We start from the raw sequence: 20,367 nt of genomic DNA, 5'->3' as shown, positions 1-20,367 counted from the left end.
AAAGGTTTTAAAGGACATTGTATATTGGATACATTGGCAACCTGATCATTTCCTCTGTACTTCCCCCTGATTAATAATAATAATGTTTAAAGAACATGATTTAACTTTTAAAATGGACTCAGGCACACAGCACTCCAAAGGACGTGGCAGAATCTACAATTATCTCTGTGAAGGACAGGGCAAAAAATATTTCTGGGATGGTGAGTCATCAACAGTTATGTTGAACACTTGTCTGGTTTTTAAAATATAAAATTATTTTAGTATGCTGGCAGTGGATTTTATTTTCTCAACATGTTTTAATTAAAATGAAATTCGATGCCTCTTCCCATCCCTTTCCTTCTAGCTTTCCTCCTTTGAATCTTTCTAATATTCCCCTCCAAGCTAATAGCATATTTTTCTCTCTCTCTCCCACTACCTCTTCCTCTCCTTCTCCATGTGTATGCACCCATGTACCCATGTGTGTACATATGTACACACATTCACACACACATACACATTCATATACACATATATAGATAGATATAGATATATCCTATTACATACAGTATTCTTGTTTGTGTATATATTGCTTCAGAGAAGACCTCCCCTCTATAACCAATAAGAGGGCTTATCCCTGGGAAAGCCTCATTTCATCTGACAGTCATTAGTTGCCAGTGGTTCTTTGGGTATGAGTGGAACCCCATGAAATTATTCATTCTGTAATAATATGTCCATTGATATTACTATTTCCAGGAAATAGAACCCTAATGTCCTTCAACAGATGTGTGGATAATGAAAGTGTGATGTGTACCACAATGGAATACTACTCTGCTATAAAGAAAAAAATGAAATCATGAGATTTGTAAAAACAATTGGTGGGCCTACTGAAGAGTATATTGAGTGAGGTAACCCAGATCCAGAAAGACCAAAGTCACATACATGTTCTCTCTCATCTGCAGTTCTCAGCTCCAGATTCTCCAATGTGAGTTTACAGAATGGAGTAATCACAGAAACCAGGTACGCATAAAGGGACCATGGCACTAGATGAGAAAGGAATACCAGCATACTGGAAGTGATGTTTAAACTGCCCGTATAGTTGTAGCACCACAGTTTATTGACTCATGCACTAGAAGATACTTTTGTCCTACACAGAGAAACTTGGAAATTCCTGTGAATAATCAGTAAGAAAACATGTGAGGTAAACAGCTACTTAAGACACAAACTTCATAGAAGAAAACGTGTGGCCCTTCTTTAGAGGTACTTTGAACAGTTGTAAAAGTGAATCTTTGCTTAAAATATGTTCCCTCTTGCCAGTAGGTCCCTCTCACTTTCATTGGCGCATCCATGATGAAACCCTCCTGAATGTAGGTCACTTAGGATTCTCATTAGCTCATGTGAGCTTTAGCCCTGGTGAGTGGCATATGACAAAACAATGAGCTATAAAGAAGAAACCACAAATAAACAGGATGCCTAGATACTCAAAATATAAGTAACATTCAAAATATCAAGTAACACTCATAAAACTGGATAGGTTTGGTTACACACACTTAAAATCCTAGCAACTCAGGAGGCTGAGGCAGGATGATGATGTGGCAAAGCTCGGGGAGGATGGATAGACAGAAACCAGACAGATAGAAAACTCTTCATCCTGTATTCTCCCATTCTCCTTCAAAAAGCAATAGTCTTACATGGATGTCATTAAGAACAACATGGTATTGACTACCATATAAGATCAAGCCTATTACCCAGAAATTTCCAAAAATATGTGGGTTTCTTGGGCAATGTAGAATTTATATGATCATGTTTCAAATAAATTGGTTTTGGTTTATAAATGATTTTTTTAAAGTTACTAAATTATTCAAGTAATACACTTTTCCAATGCAGCAGACTACTACGTAAGACATTTCACATAGGCAAGCATTATCTCTGAGAACCTGGTTTACACTCTCTTACTCTGTTTTATATCTCGGAAAGGTCAATTCAGTGTTTTATAGATTGGCACAAATTTGGCTAGACAATTAGTTATACAAATTTATATGCAACACAGAGTGTAGCTCAGCTACAGTGTGCTGGCCTAGAATGTTCAAGTTCCTAGATTTAACCCTAAAGGCTGAAATCAATAAAGCAAATGAAATCTTGACTTGTTTAAGCAAATATGGATTTTCTTTCTCAAACAGAATTGAAGTTTATGAATTTGCCTCTATTTTTATTATTTCTCTTCACCGGAGCTAAAGAACTTATTTAATAATGAAGCATTTACCTATATTTTGAAATACTCAACCTTTCCTCCCACTTCCCTCCAAATACCTTCTTGGACATTCTGGGTTACCTTGGTGACTCCACACTGGTAATGGGAATGGTCTATCTCCAAGAAGTCAAGCACTTCTTCAGTTGCTTTTCTGCTGTTCACAGACTTGCTCTTTGAAAAGATTCTTGGGTTTAGAATGCAGTATCTAGTATGAGATGGAACCAGGGTCATACCACAGGGAGTAATGCGAAATGACTGAGAAAATGCTAGTACAGATATCTATCTCACCTTCCTATACACTCAACGATAACAAAATTCCGGGTCACAATTAGTGAAAATAGTATCAGTGTTCTGTCCAATGGGTCAGTTTATATCTTCGACAGTGTTGTGGTGATCAACTTAATTTACTGGGTTAGAAGAGAGGAATGGGCAGCATGTAAGGATCTTTATTATATTGACGGGAAAACTGAAAGCTTTAGTTGATTTTTCTAAATGCTTTTAACCCTGATGATGAACTGTAGGCACATATCTTTCAGTTTCCAGACAGGTGCTCCTTTAGCTCTATCCTATTTTGTTTAAATTTCCTTGACAAACATGATAGTTTTCACTTTTCAAATTCAGGACATAGAAAGTAGAGATGCCCTGCCTGCTACCACCTACACATTGCTGGCATCCTTCTTTTCAGAGCTGCTAAAACAGCACCGGCGTGATTGGGTGGCAACTAAGCCACTAAGCAACTAAGCATGTACACTTCCGAGATGCATCGCAGGTTCTCCATCTTCCTTTCATATATATTTCTTCTATATATGTGTGCAATATCCACTAAAGGAGATTTAAAGGCACCAAAGCTATATAAATATCGGTATTAAGAACAAATAATATGGAGCTATGTTAGCATGTATCTATCTCACCACCACCACAAAAAAAAAAAAAAAAAATTCAGTTTATAGAGTGGAGTACACCAAGCAAATGAACAATGTAGGCATAAACACTCCACGCAGAGGAAACAGAACAGAAGGCTTTAGAATTTTGGAACCTCCAATATATGACTACCTTTGCTTAAAGTCATCATATAGCATCCGACTTGGGAATGCTTCACAGCATACTCTAATTCCTTCTAAGACACCATTACAGCGCAGCTGCTGGAGAACCAAGAAAGGATCCATTACACCTAAAAGAGAGCGATACAAACATCTATCATACCAGATATTACCTTCATTGCTACATCTCAGGTATAAAAACATTTTAATTCAGTACTCTGGGCGTGAGTATTCACAGGACTTCACTAACTCCCATCCCAATGACACTTACAGTACTCGTTCTACTAGGAAAGATCCTATAGACATGATTTACCTACAATTTTTTCTAATGTACAACATACTGATATAGAAGACATCATAGGCAATTTCTCAAGGAACATAAAAATGATCACGTATTTGGCTATTTGTAATGGCTGACATCATATATTTAAGCCATGCATTTTATGACTAAAAGCAGCCAAAGAGGGTGATCAGAGCACAAAAGTGAGCTGCCGTTTCCAGCAGGAGGAGGGAGGGACTACAGGCAGGATATGTGAAATGAAAGGGGAAAGTGGACTAACAACAAAATTCTGTTTGCATTTAAGCCTAGACTGAATTTGGCCACATTTGGCCTTCCTTTTCCCCTTATTATATTGCCAGTGTCTTCATTTATTCTATAGTGTGAGCATTCCTCTATTACCACTTTGTTCAAAAAGAGCAGCCCTTCTATGCTGTCGGCTGGAATCTCTGATGGAAGCCTTTGAAAACCCTTCCAAGGGACCAGTATATGTGACCTTCATCAAGTACTTTGGACAAAGCCAAGGACCATTCCCTGTACAAAAGGTCTGCTATGTCTCTGTATCTTAGATCACAGATCTAAGCTAAACCATATGTCAGTACTCCAATCCTCTTATGGTAAGGACTAGATCTTTTATAACAAGTCAGGGGTGGTTAGAAGCTTCTGACACTTTAAGATCAAACCCACTCATCCCCTTTATTACATACGAAGGATTGTTTTATAGCATAAAGATTTTGTTGAAAACTTGATGGAATTCTCATTGATTTAATAGAATTCAGTTAATAGGTAGCAGAATTGCTCCAAAATTCAGAGGCAGCTGATTGTGTTCTTTGCTAGACCAAAGCAGGGCCCTTAGATGCATTCAGAAGCCTAGCTGAAGTCTGGGAATGTGGCTCAAATACAGCATCTTTATTTAGAATGTGTGGAAGTCCTAATATCACACACACACACACACACACACACACACACACATGAACTTATAATGTTGAAATGTCTCCATATAAAAATTCCAGTAGCATTGTTTGAAATCACAGTCTACCTAATTAGATCATTAGATTAGTTTCTTAATTATAGTATATTAATAAAAATACAAGCCAGTGTAGACCCACACAAATCATAATCAGCACTATTATGATATGAGTTCCAAGAGTATTTGATGCTCCCAAGACACAGTGCTTGTCATATATAGGTTTCTTTAAGCACCTCAGACTAAAGCTCTAAGAATATTATTATTCCAAAGAGTTTGCTGAAAAGCTTTAAATTATGACCTCAGGACTGTGGTCCAGATAGTTTAATTTGAAATTATTTTTGAGAATTACAAATGGGAAAATTACCACCATTCCCTCATTAATATCCTTCCGTCATTAACTCACTGCAAAAGTATCTACCATCCAGAAGTACATAATTACATAAATAGGCATGCTAAGGAAGATAATATTGGAAAGATTACTAGAGAAAATGTTTAACATTTTTCTGAAATGATCTCTTTGGTCAGTTTAGAAAATGAAGAGCAAGTGCTATTCATGTGCTAAAATATCATCCTGATTTAATATTCAATCCCTTTAAAAAATAGTTTCTCTTTCTAATGAATTAAATAGAAGCACATCCACGTTTTAACCTAAAATTCAAAGAAAAATTTAATTTGAAGCATACTTTGGGAAATCTTTGTGTATAACAACCAAGAATTAAGTTCAATAAGCCTGAATGAGGGTCCAGAGACCTCATATCTCAGTTTCTCTCATCTTTCCATGAGAAAATATACTCATATATAAAGGAAATAGTAAATAATTCTTCAAAATACATTCAACAGGGCTGAACCAAAATACAATCTCTATTGCAAAGTGTAAAGATGTCTAGTTCTTACCTGGAATTTTGTTCTTATTAGGATTTATACATCTCACAAAATGAGGTGCTGTTGATTTCAAATCTGTCATCAATTTATTTATGTTCTCCTAAAATAAAAGCCATAATAAACACAAAATCACTTTTCAAGCTGTAAAATAACCCCGGAAAGTCTAAATCTGTCAGTTGAATCTGATACACAACATGAATTCAATAGTATTACATGCTTACCAAACACATTATTTCTTCCCTGTGGCAAGTCAATACTTACCCAACAGACATAGTTCCATTGTGAATCATTTCCACCTGCTTTGAATTTGAATGCTGTAGCTTTTGAAGCTCAGAAATGAGATTTCTTTACAAAAGAAGTCATTTCTCCACTTTTCTATTTACAAAGCCTTTATTCTAGGTCAGATACTTCAGAATCACTATCAAGATTGTTTAAAGCACTTATTTGAAAGAGTGGAGAAAGCAGGATAGAGAAAGGGAAGAAAAGGCTGTGGTGCTGATTCAGCCTTGGCTTGGTTCTATACACCCAGCACCACCAAAGTTAGTCCTCTCTTGAGGCACTGGAGACCCAAACTCTGGAGAGGTAGATGCTGAGGTAGCTTAGCTTCCTATTGCCTAAGAACAGTTCTACCCAGTGGGAGTCACTATGAGTCAAGAGTCACACCAGACACAGGAATAGTGAGGGCTGACCAAAGCACCAAGTCAGTGCACCACTAGTGACTTCTAAAGCCCTACACAATAACAAGATAGCTCCATCTTTTCCACCTTAGTGGAAATGTCCTTTCCATGAAAGCCTAGTCACCTTAGCTTGATCCCCAGAACCCACATAATGATAGGAGAGAACTGAGTTCGCAGCGCTGTTCTCAGACCTCCACATGAGTGCTATGGCATGCATGTTCACACACATCATACACACACGGAATAATAATAATTACTTAACCAACTTAAAGGATGTAAATTACTTTATGGAGAGATGTAATCAATTGGAAAGATGTTCCTTTCTTGTGTGTCTTCTCACCAAACTGTGTAGCTTAAAAAGCAAAAAAGAAAAAAGAAAATTTAAAAACTTTTTTCCCAAATATATAATGTTATAACAGTCTGGATAAAAACAAATTCATACAAGTTTTTAAAACATGATAATATGTACCAAAAACCTTTAGGAACATGTATATGCTTCACAAAATGCCTATGATGTTTCTCCCTAAAGAAATAATCAGAAATCTATATACAGATCCTAACTCAACCATTATCTAGTCACTGTGGAAATTTTTGAGCAAAAGTGAACTTAGGGAATGTCTATTAAGATGTGTTAAATTATGAATAAATATCATACAGTAGAATACTCCAAGCTTGAAAATGATTTCGTAGATCATATAACAAATATGGAAATATTTTAAGTTTTATTTTAAGAGAAGTTACAGAATATCTATTCTGGATATCATTATCTTGGTTGTGTTAAGCACAGTGAGATTATAATTGACTGCAAATGAAACATCTTGGGAGACCTGCAAACCAAAATGTTATTAATCACTACCTACTGTGTGATAAGATAGGTGCTTTTACATTGATCTTTTAAATTTTCCTACATTGACTGCTTATGGCAACACCCAAGTGCTTTCAAGGTTTATTTAAAAAGGCAAATCTATTTCCCATTCCTTACTACTGAAGCAAAAGAATTAACACTAAGTTAAAATATCTAACAAACAGCTTTGTAGCTCTAACCCACTCAGATCAACAATAGCAGAAAAGACAAAAGCCACTGGAAATCTGGACACTACAGGACACCAGTTAGTAGAGAAAGCTTAAACACATATTTTGTGAATCTGAATAGTAACTCTGTAGAGATATATGCCATGAAATTTAATCATTAATGTCCTTTTGGGAGGCTTATGCCCTTTAAGTGGATCACATGACTTCTGTGTACACCATTTTACCTGTTTATAAATGGGACCTGACAACATTTTGAAACTATAACTTTGGTCTAAAATACAACAACTTGTCATGAGAAAGTAAGGATATTTGTGGACAATTTAATGTGAGGATGAGTTAGAATTTTTAGAAGCAATTATTTACAAGAAGTGCTAGAATAAGTTTTTTTTTTCAAAGTTCCTCCTTTCCCTTCCATCCTTCCCTTCTGGATGAAAAGAATGCAGCACACCTTGAACATACAGACTCCAAATTCCTTTCTAATTATCTGGCCATCCTTCCTCTCTGGTTCTTTTATGAATTGTCAGACAATTAGCCAACTAAGAACTGTAAACTATGCAGTCACTATCTCACCAACTTTAGACACCGTAAAAGACTGAGACAAAAGGAAAATACAGTATTCTGTTTCAGTCATCCTGGTTTTCTCAGAGACTGCAGTATAATGATAAGAAGTTTGAGCCCAGCTACTGTCAAGACACAGTCCTTAAAACAGAAAACAACAATAACAAAAACCTAATAATAGAATAAGGTAACCGTACTTCCCCCAAATTATCGAAATTAAACACTTTTATCTCCTTTTGATAAAAGCCAAAAGTATAGCAGACTTGCATCTTAATTATATCATCATGTGCTGAAGAATCTAGTAAAGCTAAACTCTTCATCTGTTTCTTGACCATGTTAACTAGGAGGCCTAGATCAGGATAAGAGAGACCAGGAATTAATGTAAAGCTGGGTATAAAATAATATAAAGGTGAGAATGTTAGGAAGTGACAGTGCATGTGCTACTGACAGAAGAACAGAGACACTTCACCCTATGTGTGTGGAGGGAATGTGAACTTGCTAGATTTAATATTTACCAAGTGTTTCCATTTTGCAAAGAAAAAAAATGGAGAGACTTGGGGAAATATTTTGATTTTTCAACCTGTATAATCCAAAGATGATAGATAGATAGATAGATAGATAGATAGATAGATAGATAGATAGATGATAGATACATAGATACATAGATATATAGATAGATAGAAATACAGACAGATACACACACACACACACACACACACACACACAAATTTTGACCCAAAGCTGCCTAAAAACTTCTTAAATTTTGCTCAAATGTTTCTCTGTATGATGTAGCCTGTAAGTTAATAAGAAAGCAAATTATAACTAACTCTGAGCAAGTTGCCAAGTCCTAGGCAAATACAGTCAGCCAACTATTCAAACCATGTTCACATAAAATAAATGCCAGGTATAATTAACAAGGCTGTCTCAATAACTTCCAATTTTGCACATCATCCTTTTGTCTCTGGCTATGAATAGCACCTCTTACTCATGTTGTGTTTAGTGTTACATGAATCTTTTTTATTTTGTTCTGCTTTAAACTTCCAACCAATAAATCCAACTAAGATTCATAAAGCCAGATTGGTCTTTGATATATATTTGAGAATTATTGACCCCAAACCATGCATCAAGCTATGTTGTTATTTTTCTCTTTTGTAGGTAAGTCTAGAGAAAAGCATGGACTAGTCATAAACACTCTAGGGCAGGAAAGACATCACAGAAAACAGAAAGTCTTATAAGAGAAAGTAAAAAGGATCCATGCAGAAGCCAGGCCACCAATCAATCTGAGATGAAGGTAAAACTTGTATGAAAACTAACTTACCACTACCAGCAATGATGTCCTTTGTAAAGAGACTCGCCAGGACTTTGTTGGAAGACTTCTGAAATAGAGCCACCACTGTTTCATTAAGAAGCCCTTTGTTCATTCCAATCCAACCACTGATATTATAAGGGACCTTTGGAAAGGCATGGGTTTCAGGTAATAAAATAAGAAAAGGTATACATTAATATGGAAAATTGTACATTGCTTTTAAAAATTCCACAAATTGTATCCTTTTGTATTAATTTACTAACAATATTGAGAAATATTCCAGAAGGCTGTCATGTATCCCAAGTAGATTTTTTTAAATGTTACATTTTCGCCCCTTCGGGTAGCTAGGGCGCAGTCAGCTGACACCCGCCAGTTACCCAGGACACCCGCCACGGGACCTTAAGACTTCTGGTGAGTGGAACACAGCCTCTGCTCCAATCTCTAAACAGAGACAACTATAACAACTAACTCCAGAGATTACCAGATGGCGAAAGGTAAACATAGTAATCTTACTAACAGAAACCAAGACCACTCACCATCATCAGAACCCAGCACTCCCACTTCGCCCATTCCACGGCACCCCAACAAACCTGAAAAGCTAGACCCGGATCTAAAAGCATATCTCATGATGATGGTAGAGGACATCAAGAAGGACTTTAATAACACACTTAAAGAAATACAGGAGAACACTGCTAAACAGGTAGAAGACATTAAAGAGGAAGCACAAAAATCCCTTAAAGAATTGCAGGAAAACCAGACCAAACAGGTGATGGAATTGAATAAAACCATCCAAGACCTAAAAAGAAAAGACACAATAAAGAAAACACAAATTGAGGCAACACTGGAGTAGAAACCCTAGAAAAGAAATCTGGAATCATAGATGCAAGCATCAGCAACAGAATACAAGAGATGGAAGAGAGAATCTCAGGTGCAGAAGACTCCATAGAGAACATCGACACAACAATCAAAGAAAATACAAAATCCAAAAAGATCCTAACTCAAAACATCCAGGAAATCCAGGACACAATGAGAAGACCAAACCTACGGATAATAGGAGTAGAAGAGAATGAAGATTTCCAACTCAAAGGACCAGTGAATATCTTCAACAAAATTATAGAAGAAAACTTCCCAAACCTAAAGAAAGAGATACCCATGAACATACAAGAAGCCTACAGAACTCCAAATAGACTGGACCAGAAAAGAAATTCCTTCCGACACATAATAATCAGAACAACAAATGCACTAAATAAAGATAGAATACTAAAAGCAGTAAGGGAAAAAGGTCAAGTAAAATATAAAGGCAAGCCTATCAGAATTACACCAGATTTTTCACCAGACTATGAAAGCCAGAAGGGCCTGGACAGATGTTATACAGAAACTAAGAGAACAAAAATTCCAGCCCAGGCTACTATACCCAGCCAAACTCTCAATTACCATAGATGGAGAAACCAAAGTATTCCACGCTAAAACCAAATTCACACATTATCTTTCCACGAATCCAACCCTTCAAAGGATAATAACAGAAAAAAAAAAAACCAATACAAGGACGGAATCCACGTCCTAGAAAAAGCAAGAAGGTAATCCCTCAACAAACCTAAAAGAAGACAGCCACAAGAACAGAATGCCAACTCTAACAACAAAAATAAAAGGAAGCAACAATTACTTCTCCCTAATATCTCTTAATATCAATGGACTCAACTCCCCAATAAAAAGACATAGACTAACAGACTGGCTACACAAACAGGACCCAACATTTTGCTGCTTACAGGAAACTCATCTCAGAGAAAAAGATAGACACTACCTCAGAAAAAAAGGCTGGAAAACAATTTTCCAAGCAAATGGTAGGAAGAAACAAGCTGGAGTAGCCATCCTAATATCTAATAAAATCAACTTCCAACCAAAAGTCATCAAAAAAGACAAGGAAGGGCACTTCATACTCATCAAAGGTAAAATCCTCCAACAGGAGCTATCAATTCTGAATAACTATGCTCCAAATACAAGGGCAGCCACATTCATTAAAGATACTTTAGTAAAGCTCAAAGCACACATTGCACCTCACACAATAATAGTGGGAGACTTCAACACACCACTTTCACCAATGGACAGATCATGGAAGCAGAAACTAAACAGAGACACAGTGAAACTAACAGAGGTTATGAAACAAATGGATCTGAAAGATATCTACATAACATTTTATCCTAAAACAAAAGGATATACCTTCTTCTCAGCACCTCATGGTACCTTCTCCAAAATTGACCACATATTTGCCACAAAACAAGCCTCAACATATACAAAAATATTGAAATTGTCCCATGCATCCTATCAGATCACCATGGACTAAGGCTGATCTTCAATAACAAAATAAATAATAGAAAGCCAACACACACGTGGAAACTAAACAACACTCTTCTCAATGATACCTTGGTCAAGGAAAGAATAAAGAAAGAAATTAAGGACTTTTTGGAGTTTAATGAAAATGAAGCCATAACATACCCAAACTTATGGGACACACTGAAAGCATTTCTAAGAGGAAAACTCATAGCTCTGAGTGCATCCAAAAAGAAACTAGAGAGAGCACACATTAGCAGCTTGACAACACACCTAAAAGCTCTAGAACAAAAGGAAGCAAATTCACCCAAAAGGAGTAGACAGCAGGAAATAATCAAACTCAGGGGTGAAATCAACCAAGTGGAAACAAGAAGAACTATTCAAAGAATCAACCAATCGAGGAGCTGTTTCTTTGAGAAAATCAACAAGATAGATAAACCCTTAGCCAGACTCACTAGAGGGTATAGGGAAAGTATTCTAATTAACAAAATCAGAAATGAAAAGGGAGACATAACAACAGATCCTGAAGAAATCCAAAACAGCATCAGATCCTTCTACAAAAGGCTATACTCAACAAAACTGGAGAAGCTAGATGAAATGGACAAATTTCTAGACATATACCAGGTACCAAAGTTAAATCAAGATCAGGTTAATGATCTAAACAGTCCCATATCCCCTAAAGAAATTGAAGCAGTCATTAATAGTCTCCCAACCAAAAGAAGCCCAGGACCAGATGGGTTTAGTGCAGAGTTTTATCAGACCTTCAATGAAGATCTAATCCCAGTTCTTCACAAACTATTCCACAAAATAGAAACAGAAGGTACTCTACCCAACTCATTCTATGAAGCCACAATTACTCTGATAGCTAAACCAAAAAAAGACCCAACAAAGATAGAGAACTTCAGACCAATTTCCCTTATGAATATCAATGCAAAAATCCTATAAAGTTCTCGCTAACCGAATCCAAGAACACATCAAAACAATCATCCATCCTGACCAAGTAGGTTTCATCCCAGGGATGCAAGGATGGTTCAATATACGGAAATCCATCAATGTAATCCAGTATATAAACAAACTCAAAGACAAAAACCACATGATCATCTCATTAGATGCTGAGAAAGCCTTTGACAAAATCCAACAGCCCTTCATGATAAAAGTCTTGGAAAGATCAGGAATTCAAGGCCCATACCTAAACATGATAAAAGCAATCTATAGCAAACCAGTAGCCAACATCAAAGTAAATGGTGAGAAGCTTGAAGCAATCCCTCTAAAATCAGGGACTAGACAAGGCTGTCCACTTTCTCCATACCTATTCAACATTGTACTTGAAGTCCTAGCCAGAGCAATTAGACAACAAAAGGAGATCCAGGGGATACAAATTGGAAAAGAAGAAGTCAAAATATCACTCTTTGCAGATGATATGATAGTATATATAAGTGACACTAAAAATTCCACCAGAGAACTCCTAAACCTGATAAACAGCTTCAATGAAGTAGCTGGATATAAAATTAACTCAAGCAAGTCAATGGCCTTTCTGTACACAAAGGATAAACAGGCTGAGAAGGAAATTAGGGAAACAACACCCTTCTCAATAGTCACAAACAATATAAAATACCTTGGCGTGACTCTAACTAAGCAAGTGAAAGATCTGTATGACAAGAACTTCAAGTCTCTGAAGAAAGAAATTAACGAAGATCTCAGAAGATGGAAAGACCTCCCATGCTCATGGATTGGCAGGATCAACATTGTAAAAATGGCTATCATACCAAAAGCAATCTAGAGATCAGATTCAATGCAATCCCCATCAAAATTCCAACTCAATTCTTCAACGAATTAGAAAGGGCAATCTGCAAATTCATCTTGAACATCAAAAAACCTAGGATAGCAAACACTCTTCTCAAGAATAAAAGAACCTCTGCCTGACCTAAAGCTGTACTACAGAGCAATTGTGATAAAAACTGCATGGTACTGGTATAATGACAGACAAGTAGACCAATGGAACAGAATTGAAGACCCAGAGAAGAACCCACACACCTATGGTCACTTGATCTTTGACAAGGGAGCTAAAACCATCCAGTGGAAAAAAGACAGCATTTTCAACAAATGGTGCTGGCACAACTGGCGGTTATCATGTAGAAGAATGTGAATTGATCCATTTCTATCTCCTTGTACTAAGGTCAAATCTAAGTGGATTAAGGAACTCCACATAAAACCAGAGACACTGAAACTTATAGAGGAGAAAGTAGGGAAAAGCCTCGAAGATATGGGTACAGGGGAAAAATTCCTGAATAGAACAGCAAAGGCTTGTGCTGTAAGATCGAGAATCGATAAATGGGAACTCATAAAGTTGCAAAGCTTCTGCAATGCAAAAGACACCGTCAATAAGACAAAAAGACCACCAACAGAGTGGGAAAGGATCTTTACCTATCCTAAATCAGATAGGGGACTAATATCCAATATATATAAAGAACTCAAGAAGGTGGACTCCAGAAAATCAAATAACCCCATTAAAAAATGGGACTCAGAACTGAACAAAGAATTCTCACCTGAGGAATACCAAATGGCAAAGAAGCACCTGAAAAAATGTTCAACATCCTTAATCATCAGGGAAATGCAACTCAAAACAACCCTGAGATTCCACCTCACACCAGTCAGAATGGCTAAGATCAAAAATTCAGGTGACAGCAGATGCTGTTGAGGATGTGGAGAGAGAGGAACACTCCTTCATTGTTGGTGGGATTGCAAGCTTGTACAACCACTCTGGAAATCAGTTTGGCAGTTCCTCAGAAAATTGGACATAACACTACCAGAGGATCCAGCAATACCTCTCCTGGGCATATATCCAGAAGATGTTCCAACTGTTAAGAAGGACACATGCTCCACTATGTTCATAGCAGCCTTATTTATAATAGCCAGAAGCTGGAAAGAACCCAGATGCCCCTCAACAAAGGAATGGATACAGAAAATGTGGTACATTTACACAATGGAGTACTACTCACCTATTAAAAGGAATGAATTTATGAAATTCCTAGGCAAATGGATGGACCTGGAGGGCATCATCCTGAGTGAGGTAACACAATCACAAAGGTACTCACACAATATGTACTCACTGATAAGTGGATATTAGCCCAAAAACTTAGGATACCCAAGATATAAGATTCAATTTGTTAAATGCATGAAACTCAAGAAGAACGAAGACCAAAGTGTGGACACTGTGCCCCTTCTTAGAATTGGGAACAAAACACCCATGGAAATTGTTACAGAGATAAAGTTTGGAGCTGTGACTAAAGGATGGACCATCTAAAGACTGCCATATCCAGGGATCCATCCCATAATCAGCTTCCAAAGGCTGACACCATTGCATACACTAGCAAGATTTTGCTGAAAGGACCCAGATATAGCTGTCTCTTGGGAGACAATGCTGGGGCCTAGCAAACACAGAAGTGGATGCTCACAGTCAGCTATTGAATGGATCACAGGGCCCCCAATGGAGGAGCTAGAGAAAGTCCCCAAGGAGCTAAAGGGATCTGCAACCCTATAGGTGGAACAACATTATGAACTAACCAGTACCCCAGAGCTCTTGACTCTAGCTGCATATGTATCAAAAATGACCTAGTAGGTCATCACTGGAAAGAGAGGCCCATAGGACTTGCAAACTATATATGCCCCAGTACAGGGGAATGCCAGGGCCAAAATGTGGGAGTGGGTGGGTAGGGGAGTTGGGAGGGGAGTGTATTGGGGACCTTTTGGAAAGCATTGGAAATTCAAATGAGGAAAATACCTAATAAAAAAAAGAAAAAAAAAAACCCCAAAAAATAAAGTAACATTTTCAAAGGAAAATAAAATAAAAAGATCTGACAGATAAAAAGGGAAGGACAGAAAAAGGAACCAAGGAAGAATGGGTTGACCTTTATCTCCATTAGAAATATTTTATATTGGCAACTTTTATAGGCAGCACTAAAAAAGACGATTCTATTCTCTCTGATATATAGTGAGTACTCAGACCAAGTTAGCAAATATAGTGGTATTTTACATATTGTTACAACTATATTTCACGATATCAAGAAGAAAATTCTCTGAGAACACTTGGGAGATCATCTTAGGTTGATGTATATTGTCATCATTCACTGGAGATATATCTGCTCTCTTATAATCACTGGCAATAAAAAGGAAAAATCATTGGAGAGTCAAGATGGATCATTAAAAATTGTTTTTTTTTTTTTGCAAAAATTTAGAGACCATTACACTATCTCTTTTTTAAAACATAATTTCTGCAATCACTAACACAATGTCAAGTTAACAGAAAGACAAACAAGCGGAGATATCCCATGACTTTAATGGTCTCTAGGCCTTCCTACAGTTACCATGTTTGAGAGCCGATGAAAGAGTTTACATTGAGATTTCTGACATTTGTGTAAAAACTATGTTAGTATTAATATGCCATTTCCTGATCACTAAAAGTGACACCACCTCTTTTCTGGCACTGAGATGTTCTTTTTCATCTTATCATTTAATCTAAACAATACTAAAAAATATTAGCTGGGGATTTTAGACAAATTCATTTAATGTAGAGACCAGAAAATGTGGGCCTGGAAATGTAGGACTAACTCACCACTCCTGCATAATGAGCAAGTTCAAAGTGAACTTCAAAGTTCTTCTCAGAAGATGTGGGTGTCTGGAAGTAAGCTGACTTCCCAAAATGGTGGTCAAAGAGTTTGGTCTTGAACGTCTTCTCAGTAGCTTTAGGAAGCATACATTCCTCTTCAAGGATGGAAAGGATGCCCATGGGCTGCGGGAGAGGAATAAGACTAAGTTGTAAAAACCATCAGAAAAGAGTGTTTCCGGTAGTATGTCGATATAAATCTATCACAAAGAACTCAGTTGAAAAGAACAAGCCAATCACACCATGTGTCCTGTAAATATGTATTACCTGAAGTGTCATGCTGACACAAGCAGCAGCGGTGAGCTTCACACTGTAATAATATTCATGTGGAACAGAGATAAATAGGCGAAATGAGAAAATAACTATGAAAGAATTAACTTAGTTCCATGTGTGTGCTCTGAAGAAATTGTGTAAAGTAGAAAATATATATTTAATATTATTTACCTATTCACTATCTAAATAACTTTGAATTGTTTTCCAAGATCCCTCACTATTTCAGATGATTAGAGATAAGGCAATGTGATTTAGACATAGGCTCCAGCCCTGAAGGATGTAGCTAAAAAGATATGTAACTCGTTAGAAAACAGGTGCAATATGAGCCCATAACCACTAAGAACAAGATTACTTGTTGCAAGAGCACAGGTCTTGTGACTCTCTCCAGCCCTTTTCACTCTTGAATCTGGAGGAGACACTGAGGATCTGTTCTAATTTTCCTAATAGATCCTTGAATTCCCATCAGAGCTACATTTTAAGGGCAAGAGCTTATGCGTAAGTGTTTTCAGAAAGACAAATCACACCAGAGTCAAGGTTCTGGATATACAATGTATTAAAACAAACTTTATTTATGCTTAAAATTCCTTCTTTTAAATAGATCACCGGAACCACAGGAATGAGTTTCATTCTTATTCCACATAATAATTCATCAGATATTTGAAAATAGAAATTGTAATTATTTGTCACTCTAATACACACACATGTGAATATATGTGTAAAGTTTTCCATACTTTAGCTTGAAAAATTGTTAGTATTGTGTACTTGCTTTACAGGGAGATAGACATACACATGCCTCAGTGTGTGTGTGTGTGTGTGTGTGTGTGTGTGTGTGTGTGTGTGTGGTGTCTGTGTGTCTGTGTGTGTGTGTGTGTGTGTGGTGTGTCTCTGTGTCTCTGTGTGTGTGTGTGTCTGTGTGTGGTGTGTGTCTGTGTGTGTGTCTGTCTGTGTGTGTGTGTGTGTGTGTGTGTGTGTGTGTGTGTGTGTAGGCTGTAGGACAACCTTGTAGAGTGGATTCTTTTATTCCACATTTGTGTGGCTTCAATGGGTCCATAGATCAGAATGGATAGCCAGGCTTCTGTGACAAGCATTTTTATACACTAAGCCATCTAGCAGATCCCAGATTTTCTATCCTTCATTTTTTTTTTCTTATGGACCCACAGTATACATTTTATAGACAGTACATTGGACATTCCAAAAGTAATTTTTGTCTCTTCCATTTATTCCAAGACTCGAAAAGCAGTGAAAAAAAGAGGTGTTGTCAGCACAAAGCATCCGATGTAAAGTAAATGCCCATCTTGTACATAAAATACTTGGCTTTGTGAGTTCTTGGCAACGGGAGAAATAAGCACGATGAAGAAAAGCAGGAGAGGAAAAAAGAAAAGTGGAATGCCATAACTTAAAGAGCTGATGAACTCATGCACACGTGCAATCACTTGGAAATTTGGAAGAGCAAATTCCATCTCATACTGTGTAGTTTCCTATCAAACAACAGCCAAGGCTGGGATGACTCATTTAAAAAACAGAAACATCTACTAAGTGGAAGCCTGTTAACAAGAGGGCTATGGCAAAGCCTCATAAGGACAGGCATTGTTCACAGTATCCACACCTGAAGAGGCTCTGGTCCCTAATGAAGTCAAAACTGACATAGTGAGCAGAAGGTTGATATAAACCAACTAGATTTACACCTTAAAATGCAATGCTTTTGTTTTGTTTTTGTTTTGTTTGAGACAGGTTTTCTCTGTGTAGCCCTGGCTGTCCTGGACTGTAGACCAGGCTGGCCTTGAACTCAGAAATCTACCTGCCTCTGCCTCTGCCTCCCAAATGCTGGGATTAAAGGCATGTGCCACCACTGCCTGGCTTAAAATGTAATTGTTTTACAGCACTGAAAAAGGGCAAACTATTGTCTTCAAGGTCTTCTTTAGAGTATTGTGTAGACGCTAGTTATCACTCACAATTAAGATGGCTCTTTCCATATTAATTAACCCAATCAAAAGAATCTGTCACAGACATTCTCAGAGGATAATGTTAATCTAGATAATTCCTCACAGATATGCTTTGAGGCATCAAGTTGATAATAAATTATATTACACCTATATTTCACAGTAGATGGTTTGAATCTCTTTCTATGACTCAGAATGCTGGTACTATGGCCTCTCTGTCTCTCTCTGTCTGTCTCTCTCTGTCTCTGTCTCTCCCTCTTCTCTCCCTCTCCCTCTCTCTCTCTCTCTCTCTCTCTCTCTCTCTCTCTCTCTCTCTCTCTCTCTCTCTCTCTCAAAAATCTTTCACAATCACTGTTTTATTACCGGCATTTCTGCTGCCTCTGGCTCAAGACCTTTTGATTTCTCAGGTATCCTCCCACCATTCTTTTTCTATAGTAGATTAAATATCAACTGCTCTATTGCTAGGCTCAGAACCCATCTTACTTCCATTGCTTAAAGTAAGAAATAAATTCATTAAAAGTCCTTCACCATCTGTCCTTCCTTTTCCCTTAGGCATTTCTTTTTGAATATTACAGGCTCCAAGTAGGGACATGACATTTCCGAGGAGAACTTTCCTATCTCCATGTGTTTGTGCTTGCCTGTTCTCACATCGTCTCACTATTTATCTATCTTAACTTGAAATTAACAACCATTCCTGAAGATCCAGCCTAAATATTGCCCCTTTCTTGTCTGGACTTTCGATTCCTACATGCACAGGCAACCTCCAATTTTCTGGTCATTGTGGACCTTTCTCTTTCTGTGTCTTTTAATATGGTTATTTTACATTTAGCAATTTTAAAAGCCATTTTGCACTTATTAATTAGGTTGATTATCTGCACATTACTGTGTGATAATTTAGATCTGCCACAGTTGTGTTCCTTGACAGCTGGAGAAAACCAAGAAGGGCTTAGGTACCCCAATCATAAGTTCCTCTCCCACTGTACACCCTGGATTAGGTCCTCTAGCAAATCACCCTTCATATTGGATGTACCAGGTAAAGGGCCTGAGCATCTAGTCTTTCTTAGCAGTGTAATTAGACATGATCTTCCCATCCTCCTGCAGAAATTGAAAATCGCCCTATTGCCTCAGAGCCTGCCTTCCTTAGTCCTTACTTACTCATTCTGTTCTGGCAGCAGCCTTCATCTGACCTCAACTGTATGGGGTGTCAAATTCCTAAAAATATGAAGAAAATACAAACACCATGAAAAAGACGTTGTCAATCTACTCTGCTCAGTGTTAGAAGCTGCATGTTCATCCATCCACATGACCTAGGGTTATTCATGCCTCAGAAACAGGGTGAAGATACACCTAACTGAATAGTAGATTTATCTGTGTAGTGGGGGAAAGTCTTAGTTTTAAGCCATCTTTTCAATTATAAGAGAAATTTCTTAAGTAGAAAGATGATATCTTTCAGGGCTATACTCCCTATCACTCTTGGTTTAAATCTTCAGGACGTCCAGTGAACAGTTAATTAATGGGTGAACACTGAACACATGCTTCAATGTGGAGAAGTTTAAATTCTGGAACCTAGGCCACTTGGTTGGGAACAATAGACAACCTGAAAAAAAAAGCATGAAGCTATATATTTAAAAAAAAATCTGCAGGCAAATAAGATATAACCAGATACTAATGTTAATTATTTCATACTAAAATAGCAAAATTAGTATAACCAAAGAATATCTCTTTGGAGACTGAAATATCTATTTAATGCTGGGACATTACCAGGGTTTAAAATATTTAAGAAAAATTTTGGAATATTTGCTGCCTACTGATATGGAAAGTCATTGTCTGACAGCATATCACTGTATAGCAGCAATCAGAACTTATTCCAAAAAAGAAGCTAATCCATCCCTCGCCGTGGACCTATTGGGATTGTTAGTAGCTGGGAAAGGGACAATGAGTTTTATGTAGGAATGTAGCCACTGGTAGGACAACCATGTTCCAGCAGAAGAACACATGTTCAAGAATAGTTTGGGAACACATACTGCTCTTGAAGGATTAAAAAGCAAAAGACAAATTTTAAAATTTGGGTGGATAGGGAAGAATGATGGATCTGGAAGAGTTAGGTGAGGGATGGGTGTGATCGAAACACATCCTAGAAGACTTTCAAAGAACTAATGAAAAGGTAAATAGGCAAATGTAGGAGAATAAATGT

At 37.3% G+C, this 20,367-nt stretch overlaps 1 protein-coding gene across 1 annotated transcript in view; it reads right to left on the bottom strand.

Moving 5' to 3' along the window:
- The window catches only part of Myh15 (myosin heavy chain 15), a 167,664-nt gene that overhangs the window by 82,553 nt on the left and 64,744 nt on the right, over positions 1–20,367 (bottom strand). The window contains exons 15-20 of the mRNA XM_021185004.3: positions 15,910–16,086; positions 8,982–9,114; positions 6,358–6,425; positions 5,409–5,496; positions 3,281–3,398; positions 2,309–2,432 (exon numbers count right to left, since the gene is read on the bottom strand). Of these exons, the coding sequence (XP_021040663.2) occupies positions 2,309–2,432; positions 3,281–3,398; positions 5,409–5,496; positions 6,358–6,425; positions 8,982–9,114; positions 15,910–16,086 (708 nt within the window). The remainder of the gene's footprint in view (positions 1–2,308; positions 2,433–3,280; positions 3,399–5,408; positions 5,497–6,357; positions 6,426–8,981; positions 9,115–15,909; positions 16,087–20,367) is intronic.

The sequence above is a fragment of the Mus caroli genome, unplaced genomic scaffold (genome assembly GCF_978045245.1).
Source record: "Mus caroli unplaced genomic scaffold, Mus_caroli_1 scaffold_17, whole genome shotgun sequence".
Classification (NCBI taxonomy): Eukaryota; Metazoa; Chordata; class Mammalia; order Rodentia; family Muridae; genus Mus; species Mus caroli.
This window is presented reverse-complemented; position numbering and strand designations above follow the sequence as displayed.